Source organism: Oncorhynchus mykiss, chromosome 18 (assembly GCF_057628025.1).
Source record: "Oncorhynchus mykiss isolate SJ-2025 chromosome 18, ASM5762802v1, whole genome shotgun sequence".
NCBI lineage: Eukaryota > Metazoa > Chordata > Actinopteri > Salmoniformes > Salmonidae > Oncorhynchus > Oncorhynchus mykiss.
Window position 1 is genome coordinate 35162646 of NC_143039.1, and position 19220 is coordinate 35181865.

Consider the following 19220-nt stretch of genomic DNA (forward strand, 5'->3'; position numbering starts at 1 on the left):
GATATGGGCATGTTTTAGATCTTTGCACATAACTGTACAGGACCAGTAAAGGACCAGTGCACTACTTTGTAATTTGTTTTAATCAGGTATGTCATAGATGCTGCAGCACCCCTTCTTCCCGGGGCTATGGTGTAGGGACGTCCCAATGACCCCAGATAGCAATGCCCATAACGTGTAACATAATGAAGGACCCCAACCGGATTCCCACACTGCCTCTTGTTCCAAAGAAATGTCTAATATCCTCGCTCTGCTTGCTCCCATTACAGTCCTTTTAGACAGGGTTCTTTGCTTCTATTAATAATTCTATAGTAACAAAATCCCTGGCTCCAAATGTTGGGCTCCACCTACAACATTTGTATTAATTTCATTCGTATTAGCTCCATGCTTCGTGTGTGCGCACAACACCTGCCCTTGAAATCCACCGATAACATCGTAAAGGGCTACGGGTGGTAAATCAGACTCATTCCTCTGGTTATTTTTGTTGTTATAGAGGCAACACACTTGTTTCTATTTCACAATATTGCTGTCACGTCCGTTTCATTGTTGCGCTTGTGATGTCAGTGGATTTAGGTGCCCGTCACGAATGCCTGAAGAATAATGATGTGTCTCGTCAATGAGCGTTTCTGTGTGGGTTCTATGTCCTTCAGTTTTGTGGCTGGATTCTGATTTTACCCTCACTGAAAACACCTTGGATTGTGGACTCGGGATCGCTGCTTTACGTGCAGCCCTGAACACAAAACCTGCGTTTGTTTTGCGCGGATTGTGTAGCGTGTTTTATTCTAACTTTATGCACGAAATGGAATGCAGAGTATTGTCAATTCAGAGTCATGTTGTCAGGGGATATGTTGGCAATAAATCGGCATCATTTCCGTTACAGGTATGTATCTATTATATTCTGATGCAATGTTTTGATGAGCTAATGTAACGCAATTGTGCGCGCGTGCAGGTAGCAAAAGGTCACATGGCAAATACCCTTTTGGCGCTCCCAATGGTGATGACAATTCATGAACACTCAAAATACATAGAGATGATGGTGTATTTTACATGTTATCATATGTTAATCATGTTAATCATTAGACATATTGTTATCAGCAGTGATAAATTGCGAGAATATTCATTCCATGTTCATGCCTGTCGGATTATGCACAACACTGTAGTATGGACGTGTGTGACATTCGTGACGGATTTTACTCATTCGGATTTTACTCTTGCAGCAATGCAATCTTGTCAATAGGGTCCGGGTGTCATCCGTTCATCCTCTTCCTCCTCATAATCAATATCATCGTGACATCACCATTTTCTCATCCTCCTCATCACATTAGACACTGCTGTGATTTGGGTACCATGGTGGTCATTATTTCCCTGAACAGCGTTGTTTGTCATCCAAATGTACAGGTCCGTCATAGATGATGACCGTAAAGGCGTTTCAATTAGCTGGGAATCCTCAGTTTCTGCTGTCCTCAATTAGCTGGAAATCCTCAGTTTCTGCTGTCCTCAATTAGCTGGGAATCGATGTTTCTGCTATCCTATCAGTCAAGAAAGACAGCAGAGAGCTTCTGCATGAATGACTGACGTATTTAGAGTATATTCCTCTGACTGACGTCACTAAAGAGGAGACAGGAGCTTTTAATATAATTATCTTGATTAAACCCTTAGGCCAAAAATAATTCACAAAAATGATTTACCTCCTGTTTCAATTGGTTATATCAAGTGGCGATTTTAGCATGTAAATCTTGGTGGGGCAGATGCATGCGAGCAAAGCCATTACACAACACTAAACAATACATTAATTGTACTATGATGGACTGTTAGGGCCTACATAAAGCTGTCCCAAGAGCAGAGCCTTCTTTTCAGCACCATGGAGTGAATCATTACCACCGCTACACCTGGCTACATAAGTGAAGCCTTGTCTGGCAGCTTAACAGTTAATTTAGCCTCATTTACTGGCCATAGCCGATATGGCTGACTTGCTTAAACAAATGTGGCTTCTACTGACAATTGAGATGTACAAACTATGGCATAAGGGGACAAGAAGCGGATAAGAGGCAATCCGTAATTTCGATTAAGACATTATTGAGCGAGTCTAGACAGACGTAGTCAATATAATTATTTGTTCAGCACTTTTGAAATGTGCAGCGACAGAATTCAGGGCATTGGGCCGTTCTTACACTATTCTCCCTGTACACCAAGTCAGAACCAAAGGATGAATAAAAGGGGGAATATAAGCAGACAATGAAAGTTCTTTCAATATTCAATGATGACATTTCTCTAAAACAGGCTATAGGCTACATGTGCACCACCAAATCAGAACAGTAGGCTAAGTTATGGGGGGGGGGGGGGGGGGTACCAAATTATTAGGGAGAGGCACATGGGCTACTAACAGTTTACTACACAACATACACTTAGTATTACTTTCTTAGCTACAGTATACATACAGTTGAAGTCGTAAGTTAATTAACATACGCTTAGTATTACTTTCTTAGCTACAGTATACATATCTCGCTGGCATATTACATAATTTATTCAGCAGCATGCAATACATTTTTCGTCTCACCTTTTTGTGCTGTAATCAGTTGAACAGGAAGGTGGCACGGCCATTCTTCTTGTGGGCAAATTTTGTCATCAAACTTTGTGATCAAAGTCTGCCATTCTCTGGATTTATGGTGTTTTCAAGACAACTGGGAACCCAAAAAACAAGGTTGAATCATGACGTCAGTGATCTTCAGGTTGCAGCTCTAGAAAGAGGCCAGAGTTCCCGACTTGGAATTCCGAGTTAGATGACTGTTCAAAACGTATTTTCCCAGTCAGAGCTCGTTTTTTTCTGAGTTCCCAGTTGTCTTGAACTCACTGAAGTCTGAGATTTCCCAGTTCCTAGTATCAAGTTGTTTTGAATGTGGCAGAAGTCAGGCTGGATTGACAGCACAGCCAATGTAATAAACCTTTTCTGGCCCATGGTGTTGCATGTGAATGTTTATCCTTTTAAGCTTGGAAAATAGACCCTTAAACCCAGACTTGGACCACATATCCTCTCCACTGAATAGTAGGTTGGTGATTGTTTTGCAACACTTTCAGTTAGCCACTGATTCCTTCCAAACCACTCATTGTTGAATATGCGATTTCCAACTTGTTGTATAATGTTAATGTCCAATGGCCGATGAGCACCGATACGTTTTATCTATAATTTCTCTTCATAATGACAAGGATTAAAAATAATTTTCCAGTAGATTGTCCACTTGATTCATGATTATGACTGCTTGTCTAGCTTGCTAGCTAAGATTTTGAAAGTATGATGTTGAAATGATCAGTCCTATCAAAGCTACGGTAGATACAGTCAAAAGTTTGGACACACCTACTCATTCAAGGTATTTTGACTATGTTTTACATTGTAGAATAATAGTGAAGACATCAAAACTATGAAATAACACATGGAATCATGTAGCAATTAAACAAGTGTTAAAAACATATATTTTAGATTCTTCAAAGTAACCACCCTTTGTCTTGATGACAGCTTTGCATTCTCTTGGCATTTTCTCAACCAGCTTCACTTGAAGTGCTTTTCCAACAGTCTTGAAGGAGTTCCCACATATGCTGAGCACTTGTTGGCTGCTTTTCCTTCACTCTGTGGTCCAACACATCCCAAACCATCTCTATTGGGTTGAGGTCGGGTGATTGTGGTCAGGTCTTCTGATGCAGCACTCCATCACTCTCCTTGATCAAATAGCCCTTACACAGCCTGGAGGTGTGCTGGGTCATTGTCCTGTTGAAAAACAAATGATAGATGGGATGGCGTATCGCTGCAGAATGCTGTGGTAGCCATGCTGGTTAAGTGTGCCTTGAATTCTAAATACATCACTATACAGTGTCACCAGCAAAGCACCCCCACACCATCACACCTCCTCTTCCAATCTTCACAACGGGAACCACACATGCAGAGATAATCATTTACTCTGTGTCTCACACAGATTGAGATGTGTCTGTTACTTGTACTTTGTGAAGCATTTATTTGGGCTGCAATCTGAGGTGCAGTTAACTCGAATGAACTTATCCTCTGCAGCAGAGTTAACTCTGGGTCTTCCTTTCCTGTTGCGGTTCTCATGAGAGCCAGTTTCATCATAGCTCTTGATGGTTTTTGCGACTGCACTTGAAGAAACCATCAAATTTCTTGAAATGTTCCGGATTGACTGACCTTCATGTCTTAAAGTAATGATGGACTGTTGTTTCTCTTTGCTTATTTGAGCTGTTCTTGCCATAATGGACTTGGTCTTTTACTAAATAGGGCTGTCTTCTGTATACCTGCCCTACCTTGTCACAACACAACTGATTTGCTCAAACGCATTAAGAAGGAAAGAAATTCCACAAACAAACTTTTAGCAAGGCACACCTGTTAATTGAAATGCATTCCAGGTGACGATCTCGTGAAGGTGGTTGTGAGAATTCCTAGAGTGTGCAAAGCTGTCATCAAGGCAAAGGGTGGCTCCTTTGAAGAATATCAAATATATTTTGATTTGGTTACTACATGATTCCATATGTGTTATTTCATCATTTGGATGTCTTCACTATTATTCTACAATGTATAAAATAGTAAAAATGAGTAGGTGTGTCCTTTTGACTGGTACTGTATAATGTGATTTAACATAATTTTTTCTGTGTCCAATGACCTTGAGCCTTCTTGAATGGACACTTCTAATGTAAATCTATGGCAGCACCCAAGGGGCTTGAATTTTCAAGCTCTCCCCTTAGATTTTGTGGTGACGTAGGGTCCCAAATGAGTGACAGAACACTGAGCCAATCACGGCGCAACTAGAAAACCTTACCAACCCATACACTCTGTATTTTCCTCTGGCTGCCCCACCAACACAGAAAGCACTGAACTAGGCATTTTGGAGCTGCCTTACTCAAGAAAGCAAAAAAGAGACCATGTAACATTTTGCATACATGTCACATATCAGTTTGCAGACAATGTAAAAAAGTATTATTGAGTTAATAAAGCCGCATACAAACATGGTCTCTTTTTTGCTTTCTGACACCAAGTCAGAACCGTACTATATATAAAGAGGGCAAATAAGCAGACAATGAAAGCTCTTAAAATATTAGATGATGACATTTTTCTAAAACAGGTTATAGGCTAAATGCGGGGCTCAAAACTGGTTATATCAATCTGTTGCAAGTGAAGTCATGTAAGTAAAATCTATTATTGTGGGTACTCTAAGTCAAAACCGTTGCCTTCTATTTATAGAAAGGTCAAGTTATGTCTAACTACCAAAAAAAAACATGGGCTAGCCTACTCAATACAGTGCAGGAGTCAGTGTAAACATGAGGCTTTCCACCAGTTACATTATGTCATTTTAGTTGAAGACAACTAGGAACCCTATTGTACAGGTAGCTGAAACTGCTAGTCCAAATATAAGTAAAATGGCTGGTTATTTAAAACGTGTAGGGCTGTACTAGCTTTGTGGACTATTTCCACCATATGATGTGGACAAATTAAATGGGCCCCAATAGCCCAGGGGATCCTCACTGTTAGTCACTGGCTCAGCAGCTTTATAGGTACAATACATTTCAGAATTGCATGCATTAAACACTACGAAAAATGTATTTTTAGTTGTGGAATAATACAAATGTATGGGGGGAAAATTTCCCTTTTTTGGGGGCTGGTTCAATGGCATTTTTAAATGGACCACCAAATCTCTAAATCTGGCCCTTTGTATAGCCTAGATCAGTAGTGTTCAACTCTTACCCTACGAGCTCCGGAGCCTGCTGTTTTTTTATTCTACCTGATAATTAATTGCAACCACCTGGTGTCCCAGGTCTAAATCAGTCCTTGATTAGAGGGGAACAATGGAAAAAAAGCAGTGGAACTGGCTTCGAGGGCCAGAGTTGAGTTTGAGGGGCCTAAGTAATTAACCTACCCACCAGTGGAGGCTGCTGAGGGGAGGACGGCTCATAATAATGGCTGGAACGGATCAAATGGAATGGCATTTGATACGATTCCACATTGTTCATCTTCAGCACAATGCTTTGATTAATGCTCTGTCTGTCTCTTCCACAGGTGCTGGGGTTTGAGGTGGATTCAATCAACTCGGTACAATTCTCCAATCATACAGGTACTTATAATGTACAGCAGGGTTGGGGTTAATTCTATTTACATTTTAGTCAATTCAGGAAATACACTGAAATCTTACCTACCAAGAGAATTCCTGTCAGTTATAGTCACAGCTGTGTACATTCCCCCTCAAGCGAACACCAAGACGGCCCTCAAGGAACTTCACTGGACTCTATGTAAACTGGAAACCATGTATCCGGAGGCTGCGTTCATTGTAGCTGGGGATTTTAACAAAGCAAATTTGAGAACAAGGCTACCTAAATTCTATCAGCATATTGATTGCACGACACGCAGGGCTAATACTCTCGACCACTGCTACTCTAACTTCCGCGATGCATACAAAGCCCTCCCCGCCCTCCCTTCGGCAAATCCGACCACGACTCCATCCTGCTCGTTCTGTCTTATAGGCAGAAACTCAAACAGGATGTACCAGTGACGAGAATCATTCAACGCTGGTCTGACCAATCGGAAGCCACACTTCATGATTGTTTTGATCACGCGGACTGAAATATGTTCCGGTCAGCCTCAGAAGACCAACGTTGATCTATACGCTGACTCGTGAGTGCATTTAGAAAGAAGTGCATTGGAGATGTTGTACCCACTGTGACTATTAAAACCTACCCTAACCAGAAACTGTGGCTGGATGGTGGCATTCGCGCAAAACTGAAAGCGCAATCCACCACATTTAACCATGGAAAGAGGTCTGGAAATATGTCTGAAAATGAACAGTGTAGTTATTCCCTCCGCAAGGCAATCAAACAAGTGAAATGCCGGTACGGGGACAAGGTGGAGTCACAATGGCTCAGACACGAGACGTATGTGGGAGGGTCTACAGGAAATCTACAAAAACAAAAACAGCCATGTCACGGACACTGACGTCACGCTTCCAGACAAACTAAACACGTTCTTTGCCCGCTTTGAGGATAATACAGTGCCACCATCACGGCTCTTTAACAAAGACTGCATCTCCTTTTCCGTGGGAAACGTGAGAAAAACATTTAAACTTGTTAACCCTCGTAAGGCTGCTGGCCCAGACGGCATCCCTAGCTGCGTCCTCAGAGCATGCGCAGACCAGCTGGCTGGTGTGTTTACAGACAGATTCAATCGCTCCCAATCCTGGTCTGTTGTCCCCACATGCTTCAAGATTGTTCCTGTACCCAAGAAAGCAAAGATAACTGAACTAAATGACTACCGCCCCATAGCACTCACTTCTGTCATGATGAAGTGCTTTGAGAGGCTAGTCAAAGATCATATCACCGCCACCTTACCGGCCACACTAGACCCACTTCAGTTTGCATAGTGCCCCAACAGGTCAACAGATGACGCTCTCGCCATCACAGTGCACACTGCACTACCCCCTCTGGACAAAAATAATACCTATGTAAGAATGCTGTTCATTGACTACAGCTCAGCATTCAACACCATAGTACCATCCAAGCTCATCATCAAGCTGGAGGCCCTGGGTCTCAACCCCGCCCTGTGCAACTGGGTCCTGGACTTTCTACAGGGCCGCACCCAGGTGGTGAAGGTAGGAAACAACATCTCCACTTCGCTGACCCTCAACACAGGGGCCCTACAAGGGTGTGTGCTCAGCCCTCTCCTGTACTCCCTGTTCAGCCACGACTGCGGGGCCATGCACACCTCCAACTCAATCATCAAGTTTGCAGACAACACAACAGTAATGGGCTTGATCACCAATAACGACGAGACAGACTACAGGGAGGAGGTGAGGGCACTCGGAGTGTGGTGTCAGGAAAACAACCTCTCACTCAACGTCAACAAAACAAAGGAGATGATCGTGTACTTCAGGAAACAGCAGAGGGAGCACACCCCTATCCACATCAAAGGGACAGCAGTGGAGAAGGTGAAAAGTTTTAAGTTCCTGGGCGTACACATCACAGACAGACTGAAATGGTCCACCCACACAGACAGTGTGGTGAAGAAGGTTCAACAGCGCCTCTTCAACCTCAGGAGGCTGAAGAAATTTGGCTTGTCACCCAAAACCCTGACAAACTTTTACAGATGCACAATTGAGAGCATCCTGTCGAGCTGTATCACAGCCTGGTATGGCAACTGCACCGCCCTCAACCGCAAGGCGCTCCAGAGGGTGGTGCGGTCTGTACAATGCATCACTGGTGGCAAACTACCTGCCCTCCATGACACCTACAGCACCCAATGTCACAGGAAGGACAAAAAGATCATCAAGGACATCAACCACCCGAGCCACTACCTGTTCACACTGCTATCATCCAGAAGGCGAGGTCAGTACATGTGCATCAAAGTTGGGACAGACTGGACACTTTAATAAACGGATCACAAGTCACTTTAAACAATGGCACTTTAAATAATGGCACTTTCATAATGTTTACATATCTACATTACTCATATCACATGTACAGTGCCTTGCGAAAGTATTCGGCCCCCTTGAACTTTGCGACCTTTTGCCACATTTCAGGCTTCAAACATAAAGATATAAAACTGTATTTTTTTGTGAAGAATCAAAAACAAGTGGGACACAATCATGAAGTGGAACGACATTTATTGGATATTTCAAACTTATTTAACAAATCAAAAACTGAAAAATTGGGCGTGCAAAATTATTCAGCCCCTTTACTTTCAGTGCAGCAAACTCTCTCCAGAAGTTCAGTGAGGATCTCTGAATGATCCAATGTTGACCTAAATGACTAATGATGATAAATACAATCCACCTGTGTGTAATCAAGTCTCCGTATAAATGCACCTGCACTGTGATGGTCTCAGAGGTCCGTTAAAAGCGCAGAGAGCATCATGAAGAACAAGGAACACACCAGGCAGGTCCGAGATACTGTTGTGAAGAAGTTTAAAGCCGGATTTGGATACAAAAAGATTTCCCAAGCTTTAAACATCCCAAGGAGCACTGTGCAAGCGATAATATTGAAATGGAAGGAGTATCAGACCACTGCAAATCTACCAAGACCTGGCCGTCCCTCTAAACTTTCAGCTCATACAAGGAGAAGACTGATCAGAGATGCAGCCAAGAGGCCCATGATCACTCTGGATGAACTGCAGAGATCTACAGCTGAGGTGGGAGACTCTGTCCATAGGACAACAATCAGTCGTATATTGCACAAATCTGGCCTTTATGGAAGAGTGGCAAGAAGAAAGCCATTTCTTAAAGATATCCATAAAAAGTGTTGTTTAAAGTTTGCCACAAGCCACCTGGGAGACACACCAAACATGTGGAAGAAGGTGCTCTGGTCAGATGAAACCAACATTTAACTTTCTGGCAACAATGCAAAACGTTATGTTTGGCGTAAAAGCAACACAGCTGAACACACCACCCCCACTGTCAAACATGGTGGTGGCAGCATCATGGTTTGGGCCTGCTTTTCTTCAGCAGGGACAGGGAAGATGGTTAAAATTGATGGGAAGATGGATGGAGCCAAATACAGGACCATTCTGTAAGAAAACCTGATGGAGTCTGCAAAAGACCTGAGACTGGGACGGAGATTTGTCTTCCAACAAGACAATGATCCAAAACATAAAGCAAAATCTACAATGGAATGGTTCAAAAATAAACATATCCAGGTGTTAGAATGGCCAAGTCAAAGTCCAGACCTGAATCCAATCGAGAATCTGTGGAAAGAACTGAAAACTGCTGTTCACAAATGCTCTCCATCCAACCTCACTGAGCTCGAGCTGTTTTGCAAGGAGGAATGGGAAAAAAATTCAGTCTCTCGATGTGCAAAACTGATAGAGACATACCCCAAGCGACTTACAGCTGTAATTGCAGCAAAAGGTGGCGCTACAAAGTATTAACTTAAGGGGGCTGAATCATTTTGCACGCCCAATTTTTCAGTTTTTGATTTGTTAAAAAAGTTTGAAATATCCAATAAATGTCGTTCCACTTCATGATTGTGTCCCACTTGTTGTTGATTCTTCACAAAAAAATACAGTTTTATATCTTTATGTTTGAAGCCTGAAATGTGGCAAAAGGTCGCAAAGTTCAAGGGGGCCGAATACTTTCGCAAGGCACTGTATATACTGTATTTTAAACCATCTACTGCACCTTGCCTATGCCGCTCGGCCATCGCTCATTCATTTACTTATATGTACATATTCTCATTCACCCCTTTAGATTTGTGTGTATTAGGTAGTTGTTGGGGAATTGTTAGATTACTTGTTAGATATTACTGCACTGTCGGAACTAGAAGCACAAGAATTTCGCTACACTCGCATTAACATCTACTAACCATGTGCACTGTATATATGACCAATAAAAATTGATTTGATTTTGAATTCCAATTCTCTTCAATGAAGAAAATGTGGAATTAGAATTTTGTGTACTTTCTGAATTGCCTGGAATTTAAATGGAATTTAGAAGTATAGAAGTACCATGTGTTGCTGTCTTGTATATTTTTAATCCTTCTTGATAGGAAATTATTTCACATTTTTGAGAGATCTCTGAAAGATCTTGCCATATTTTGCATATGCTAACAATTTTCATGTTCATGTTATCCAAGATGGCATAGCAGTTCAGACGTCTTTTGTCCTCGTCTTGTCGTGTCCCATATATATATATATATATATATATTTAAAAAAAAATTCACATACCTTTTTATATATATATTTTTTTATTTTCCATAAACTCATCTTCAAAACACTCACCAATTTATATTTATAAAAAAAGTATTATTTACCTCAAATCTGTATTCCTCCAAGAAGCTAGCCAGAAACTAGCCAGAAACTAGCCAGAAGCTAGCCAGAAGCTAGCCAGAAGCTAATCCAGAAGCTAATCAGAAGCTAATCAGAAGCTAGTTAGCTTCTTTACTGGCTAATTGTTAGTATTCAACTAACCACGGTTTGTGGTCATCAGCTATCCTCCTAGTTTTGTACGGCGCAGCGCGGCTCGGAACGGAACATACCGGACCAATTTTTCTCTCCATGTCCCTGGATTTCAACCGCTAACTCTGGACATTCATACCCGGATCTCACAGCTAGCTAGCTGCTATCCGTGTGACTATCGGCTTTTGTTTTATTCCGGAGCTAGCCAGCTGAAGAATTCCATCAATCACTCCTGGGCTACAATCACCTATCCAGAACCGTTTTACTGCCTATGCGGAGCCCCACCGGGCCTTCACAACTGGACTGCCGACATTATCTACCCGAAGGAGTTATCCGGCTGGCTCCTCCGTCGCGACGTTACCTGAACGCCCATCTGCGGCCCGCTAACCGTTAGCTGTCTTATCGGCTGCTATCTGAATAGACAATCGGACAATTTATTTATTTATTTTTATTATTATTGTTATTATTTATTTTTTTTCTTCTTGGGCCTCTATAACTATATCTATTGTTTTTTTGTTGTTGTGTGATTTGGATTAATCCTCTCTACCACACGGAACCCCACTAATCTACTAACAGACCTCCATCCTATGCTAGCTTGCTACCGATGGCCTGGCTAGCTGTCTAAATCGCCGTGACCCCCAAACAACCTCTCTACTCACTGGATCCTTTTGATCACTCGACTAAGCATGCCTCTCCTTAATGTCAATATGCCTTGTCCATTGCTGTTCTGGTTAGTGTTTATTGGCTTATTTCACTGTAGAGCCTCTAGTCCTGCTCACTATACCTTATCCAACCAATTAGTTCCACCACCCACACATGCAATGACATCTCCTGGTTTCAATTATGTTTCTAGAGACAATATCTCTCTTTTCATCACTCAATACCTAGGTTTACCTCCACTGTATTCACATCCTACCATACCTTTGTCTGTACATTATACCTTGATGCTATTTTATCGCCCCCAGAAACCTCCTTTTACTCTCTGTTCCAGACGTTCTAGACGACCAATTCTTATTGCTTTTAGCCGTACCCTTATTTTACTCTTCCTCTGTTCCTCTGGCGATGTAGAGGTGAATCCAGGCCCTGCAGGGCCTAGCTCCACTCCTATTCCCCAGGTGCTCTCTTTTGACGACTACTGTAACCGTAATAGCCTTGGTTTCATGCATGTTAACATTAGAAGCCTCCTCCCTAAGTGTGTTCTATTCACTGCTTTAGCACACTCTGCCAACCCGGATGATCTAGCTGGGTCTGAATCCTGGCTTAGGAAGACCACCAAAAATTCTGACATTTTAAACCCAAACTACAACATTTTCAGACAAGATAGAACTGCCAAAGGGGGCGGTGTTGCAATCTACTGCAAAGATAGCCTGCAGAGTTCGGTCCTACTATCCAGGTCTGTACCCAAACAATTTGAACTTCTACTTTTAAAAATCCACCTCTCTAAAAACAAGTCTCTCACCGTTGCCGCCTGCTATAGACCACCCTCTGTCCCCAGCTGTGCTCTGGACACCATATGTGAACTGATTGCCCCCCATCTATCTTCAGAGCTCGTGCTGCTAGGCGACCTAAACTGGAACATGCTTAACACCCCAGCCATTCTACAATCTAAACTTGATGCCCTCAATCTCACACAAATTATCAATGAACCTACCAGGTACCTCCCCAAAGCCTTAAACATGGGCACCCTCATACAGTGCCTTGTATCCAAATCCGGCTTTAAACTTCTTCACAACAGTATCTCGGACCTGCCTGGTGTGTTCCTTGTTCTTCATGATGCTCTCTGCGCTTTTAACGGACCTCTGAGACTATCACAGTGCAGGTGCATTTATACGGAGACTTGATTACACACAGGTGGATTGTATTTATCATCATTAGTCATTTAGGTCAACATTGGATCATTCAGAGATCCTCACTGAACTTCTGGAGAGAGTTTGCTGCACTGAAAGTAAAGGGGCTGAATAATTTTGCACGCCCAATTTTTCAGTTTTTGATTTGTTAAATAAGTTTGAAATATCCAATAAATGTCGTTCCACTTCATGATTGTGTCCCACTTGTTTTTGATTCTTCACAAAAAAATACAGTTTTATATCTTTATGTTTGAAGCCTGAAATGTGGCAAAAGGTCGCAAAGTTCAAGGGGGCCGAATACTTTCGCAAGGCACTGTAGATATCATCCTAACCAATTTGCCCTCTAAATACACCTCTGCTGTCTTCAACCAAGATCTCAGCGATCACTGCCTCATTGCCTGCATCCATAATGGGTCAGCGGTCAAACGACCTCCACTCATCACTGTCAAACGCTCCCTGAAACACTTCAGCGAGCAGGCCTTTCTAATCGACCTGGCCGGGGTATCCTGGAAGGATATTGATCTCATCCCGTCAGTAGAGGATGCCTGGATATTTTTTTTAAATGCCTTCCTAACCATCTTAAATAAACACGCCCCATTCAAGAAATTTAGAACCAGGAACAGATATAGCCCTTGGTTCTCCCCAGACCTGACTGCCCTTAACCAACACAAAAACATCCTATGGCGTTCTGCATTAGCATCGAACAGCCCCCGTGATATGCAGCTGTTCAGGGAAGCTAGAAACCATTATACACAGGCAGTTAGAAAAGCTGAGGCTAGCTTTTTCAAGCAGAAATTTGCTTCCTGCAACACTAACTCAAAAAAGTTCTGGGACACTGTAAAGTCCAAGGAGAATAAGAACACCTCCTCCCAGCTGCCCACTGCACTGAAGATAGGAAACACTGTCACCACTGATAAATCCACCATAATTGAGAATTTCAATAAGCATTTTTCTACGGCTGGCCATGCTTTCCACCTGGCTACTCCTACCCCGGTCAACAGCACTGCACCCCCCACAGCAACTCGCCCAAGCCTTCCCCATTTCTCCTTCTCCCAAATCCGTTCAGCTGATGTTCTGAAAGAGCTGCAAAATCTGGACCCCTACAAATCAGCCTGGCTAGACAATCTGGACCCTTTCTTTCTAAAATTATCTGCCAAAATTGTTGCCACCCCTATTACTAGCCTGTTCAACCTCTCTTTCGTGTCATCTGAGATTCCCAAAGATCAGAAAGCAGCTGCGGTCATCCCCCTCTTCAAAGGGGGGGACACTCTTGACCCAAACTGCTACAGACCTATATCTATCCTACCATGCCTTTCTAAGGTCTTCAAAAGCCAAGTCAACAAACAGATTACCGACCATTTCGAATCTCACCATACCTTCTCTGCTATGCAATCTGGTTTCAGAGCTGGTCATGGGTGCACCTCAGCCACACTCAAGGTCCTAAATGATATCTTAACCGCCATCGATAAGAAACATTACTGTGCAGCCGTATTCATTGATCTGGCCAAGGCTTTCGACTCTGTCAATCACCACATCCTCATCGGCAGACTCGACAGCCTTGGTTTCTCAAATGATTGCCTCGCCTGGTTCACCAACTACTTCTCTGATAGAGTTCAGTGTGTCAAATCGGAGGGTCTGCTGTCCGGACATCTCGCAGTCTCTATGGGGGTGCCACAAGGTTCAATTATTGGACCGACTCTCTTCTCTGTATACATCAATGAGGTCGCTCTTGCTGCTGGTGAGTCTCTGATCCACCTCTACGCAGACGACACCATTCTGTATACTTCTGGCCCTTCTTTGGTCACTGTGTTAACAACCCTCCAGGCAAGCTTCAATGCCATACAACTCTCCTTTCGTGGCCTCCAATTGCTCTTAAATTACAAGTAAAACTAAATGCATGCTCTTCAACCGATCGCTACCTGCACCTGCCCGCCTGTCCAACATCACTACTCTGGACGGCTCTGACTTTAAACTCTCCTTCCAGACCCATATCAAACATCTCCAATCCAAAGTTAAATCTAGAATTGGCTTCCTATTCCGCAACAAAGCATCCTTCACTCATGCTGCCAAACATACCCTTGTAAAACTGACCATCCTACCAATCCTCGACTTTGGCGATGTTATTTACAAAATAGCCTCCAATACCCTACTCAACAAATTGGATGCAGTCTATCACAGTGCAATCCGTTTTGTCACCAAAGCCCCATATTCTACCCACCATTGCGACCTGCACGCTCTCGTTGGCTGGCCCTCGCTTCATACTCGTCGCCAAACCCACTGGCTCCATGTCATCTACAAGACCCTGCTAGGTAAAGTCCCCCTTTATCTCAGCTCGCTGGTCACCATAGCATCTCCCACCTGTAGCACACGCTCCAGCAGGTATATTTCTCTAGTCACCCCCAAAACCAATTCTTTCTTTGGCCGCCTCTCCTTCCATTTCTTTGCTGCCAATGACTGGAACGAACTACAAAAATCTCTGAAACTGGAAACACTTATCTCCCTCACTAGCTTTAAGCACCAACTGTCAGAGCAGCTCACAGATTACTGCACCTGTACATAGCCCACCTATAATTTAGCCCAAACAACTACCTCTTTCCCTACTGTATTTAATTTATTTATTTATTTTGCTCCTTTGCACCCCATTTATTTTTATTTCTACTTTGCACATTCTTCCATTGCAAATCTACCATTCCAGTGTTTTACTTGCTATATTGTATTTACTTTGCCACCATGGCCTTTTTTTGCCTTTACCTCCCTTATCTCACCTCATTTGCTCACATCGTATATAGACTTGTTTATACTGTATTATTGACTGTATGTTTGTTTTACTCCATGTGTAACTCTGTGTCGTTGTATGTGTCGAACTGCTTTGCTTTATCTTGGCCAGGTCACAATTGTAAATGAGAACTTGTTCTCAACTTGCCTACCTGGTTAAATAAAGGTGAAATAAATAAAAATGGGCCGCTTTTGAGCCGCACTACAATATAGGCTACTGCACTTATTGACTCTCTCACTCTTACACACACACACACACACACACCTGCCCTGCTTAATAGGCCTTTGACGTTACTAAATAAAATAGCAAGTTTGTGGCCATCTTCAGTGCCACTGGTGTGTCTTGGATCCTCCATTGAGAAGTGTTCCCAGCAGGGTTCAAACCTGGGTCTTCTGTGCCCTACAAAACTGTGTTAGCCCACTAAGCCTACACAAATCATCAGGTCTCAGACAAGGTTACTCATGACGCAAGCTTACATGACCCACCTCCTTTACACTTTACTCCTCTTTGACTTCCTCCTGCGCCTCACATGAACCCATCCAGGTTACACCACCAATGTGACCAACTGTAGTTTGAACCTGGGTCTCTTGTATGTCACAAGATTGTGTTAGCCGGCTTAGTCTCAGGAAAGGTTACTAATCAACATGCGAGCAAGGTTCTCTGAACCACCCTTGTTACAGGAGCCCCGTTTTGAAGTCAGTCAGACTCACAGTAATCTCGCTCCGATATCCAGGGATTCTATGAAGACTGTCAGGCTGTGTCCCAAACCATGGACCCCTATTCCCTATATAGTGTGCTACTTTTGACCAGGGCTGGTCAAAAGTAGTGCACTATGTAGGGAATAGGGCGTCATTTTGGACGCAATCACAGCCCAATCACTTCGCTGCCTGTTCACGCCTCACTGCCGCACGAGTCACCTGCCGGCGGCCCAATGAGCGCATCACATCCACCACAGAGGAAACTCCAGCTCTGTTGTGATGTCAATAGTGACAGCAGAATGCAATGGATGCAACTAGTGCTATTTTGTAACAATTGTGCCAAACGTTTTGTTGTTGTGGATACTGTTATAGCCTAGGATGGGAGGGGGCTGTTGGTCTTCGAGCTGAAGGTGAATGACATGGTAGACACCAGTGTGTTTGTGTGTGCGCACGACCGTGTGTGTCTGTGAAAGGAACATGTGAATGAGTGCTAATTGAGATCACACCACTGTCAGGCTCCTCTCAGTTTCCGTCTCACTTCATGTGTCGCTCCGTCTGGAAAACCACGGATCCCTGCCTCACCCTGATGAGCAGCATGTGCAAGAGGGAGAGGAAGTGAGTGATTGTGAGGGAGATTAAAAGGGAGCAGAGGGAAAAGTAAACTGCGTATCTGACGTAGGTTTGGGGAATGACCCTATCTATTGCACCGCGTCAGTCAACATATGAATCAGCCAGCCTCGTTTGCCCGCTGGTGTGTTCTTGCTAAGTGTTCATTCATGGGCAGATGTCCTGGAGAGCACAACCGTGTCAAAGAGCCAACTTGGCTGTGCTGACCTCATCCGCTTGAATGATCCAGGTCGCCCTTGCGAAAGAGGTTTTAACCTCAAAGATCTTTCCTGGTTAAATAACGGTAAACATTTATCTAGATGGGTCTGTACTGTTCAATGAGGGGAGGCACTGTCCTGCTATCGTCACCCATATTAGAGCTCTCCTCTCTGGGCTTGGGGCCCAAGCTAATCCCTGGCCCCTCAGTCCTCACCATGCTATATGCTAGTCCCATAGCCCTCTCTGTCCACTTGTCACACAGCTCCCTGTGTCCTCTCAGCCTCCCTACGCTCCCACAGCTTGTGGGTAATTGGGTAAACGTCCCCCATTTGCTTTGATACAGAGTTCACACCTAACCGACTGCATACAGTCCAACAGTACAAATCAACCGTGTTTAAATCCGCTTTAAGTCCTGAAGTTTACATGATACCTCAGGGGAAGACTTAGACAACCAGGTGATGGGTTTTCCTTACTAATCAGTGACCTTAATTCATCAATCAAGTACTAGAGCAGAGTGAAAACCCGCAGACACTCGGCCCTCCGTGGAATGAGTTTGACCACGTGCTCTGAGTGATTTAAGCTTAAGTTTGTTATTATGTTCAGGTTTTAAGTTATTTTGAATGCACCGAGGGGGGAAAAAAGAGTTGGTGCCTCTAGGGCAATTCAAACGGCTAATTAAGAACATTTTTACTGAAGAATGTGTTTGTTTTCTATGATTTCATTTGATTTTTGTGTATTGGTTTATGTTAATGTGTATATTAATGTGTATTGATGTGTATTTGATACAAGGCTCATCTGTAAAAGAGACCTTGGTCTCAGCATGACTCTCTGTCGAAATAAAGATACAAATAAATTCAAAAATACAGATTCTTTGGGACATGATGCCCAAAAAGTGCATAATAATTAAAAGACCCCATACACGTCGCTCATGAATTATCCATCCGTGAATGCCTTAAAATGTGTTGCCACCTAAATCAGACTCATTCCTCTGGTTATTTTTGTTGTTAGCTGCCATTCTTATGTCCCTGCACTGGGTTAATGGAAACTACTTTTTGAAAAGACTTGGCTCAGACTTATCCTTTATAAGCAGTTCCGTTTTGGCTAAGGATGAGAGGATGCCACCTCTTTATTACTGCTTAAGGGTGCCCATTGTTACAGGTTTTTACTGTAGTTTCTTTCGAGACAGGAACATGCTATATCGATTGGATCATTACTGTATCTACTAACTCAGCAGTCTTTTTTTCTCGTAAGCACACAATCACACACAGTTCATTGAGTTTCTGTGTGGAACATCACACATCATTTAGATTCTGGAACATCATAGCAATGTAGAGCAAAATCTTGCCCCAGTCACAAGGGTCTCGCCGCTCATCACACATCAAACATTATTGCAATGAGGAGGATCAAGACTTTATTTATGTGAATTACTTAGGCTAGCCACTGCAGTTTTATTTCTGATTGTGTACCAAATGGCACCCTATTTCCTATAGTGGCAAAAGGGCTCTGGTCAAAAGTAGTGCACTATATTGGGAATGGGTACCATTTGGGATGTAACATTTTGTCTTTTCCCTTGCCCAATAGTATTCTTGCAAGATTTTAAAGAACAGTGTTTTTAATGTGTGTGTGTCTGTGTAAGTGTCTCTCTGTGTTAGCTTTAGGGGGCAAAGAGAAGCAGGGCCTGATGGGTAGATTCAGCTCAAAACGCAGTGGCGGTTATCTTCCCAGTGGGGAAGGATACGCAGTGTCTATCTCTGTCTCTTCTTCACTCTGCACGTGCTGAAGAAAACGTGTGTGTGTGTTTGTGTATGTGTGTGTGTCTTGGATTGTGACGAGCTGAAAATGCTCTTCCCAGCAGCGAGTTATGCAATTGCGACAACAGAAAAGTATGACGAATAGAGCCAGCCCTTCCTCTCCTCTCCTCACACACACACACACACACACACACACACACGAGCAGCAGCAACTCTTTATTGCTCTCAGCCCCTCAGGCTTTCTTCTGGCCTGTTACTAGGCAACCAGCACCACACCATGTGATATGCTGGGTGACTCACCTGAAGTGTGACATCACAATTCCTGCGGCACCGTCTCACTGTGGCTGGGGGCTTCTCTAGGCCTCCTCTGTGTAGAAGAAACATCAACTGTAGTTT

General features: G+C 43.3%; 1 protein-coding gene across 1 annotated transcript in view; it reads left to right on the forward strand.

Moving 5' to 3' along the window:
• The first annotated feature begins 342 nt into the window (after positions 1–342).
• The window catches only part of LOC110495943 (pyridoxal kinase), a 35133-nt gene continuing 16255 nt past the window's right edge, over positions 343–19220 (forward strand). Inside the window, exons 1-2 of the mRNA XM_021571485.3 lie at positions 343–877; positions 6050–6104. Coding sequence (XP_021427160.1) covers positions 614–877; positions 6050–6104 — 319 coding nt within the window. The 5' untranslated portion in view covers positions 343–613. The remainder of the gene's footprint in view (positions 878–6049; positions 6105–19220) is intronic.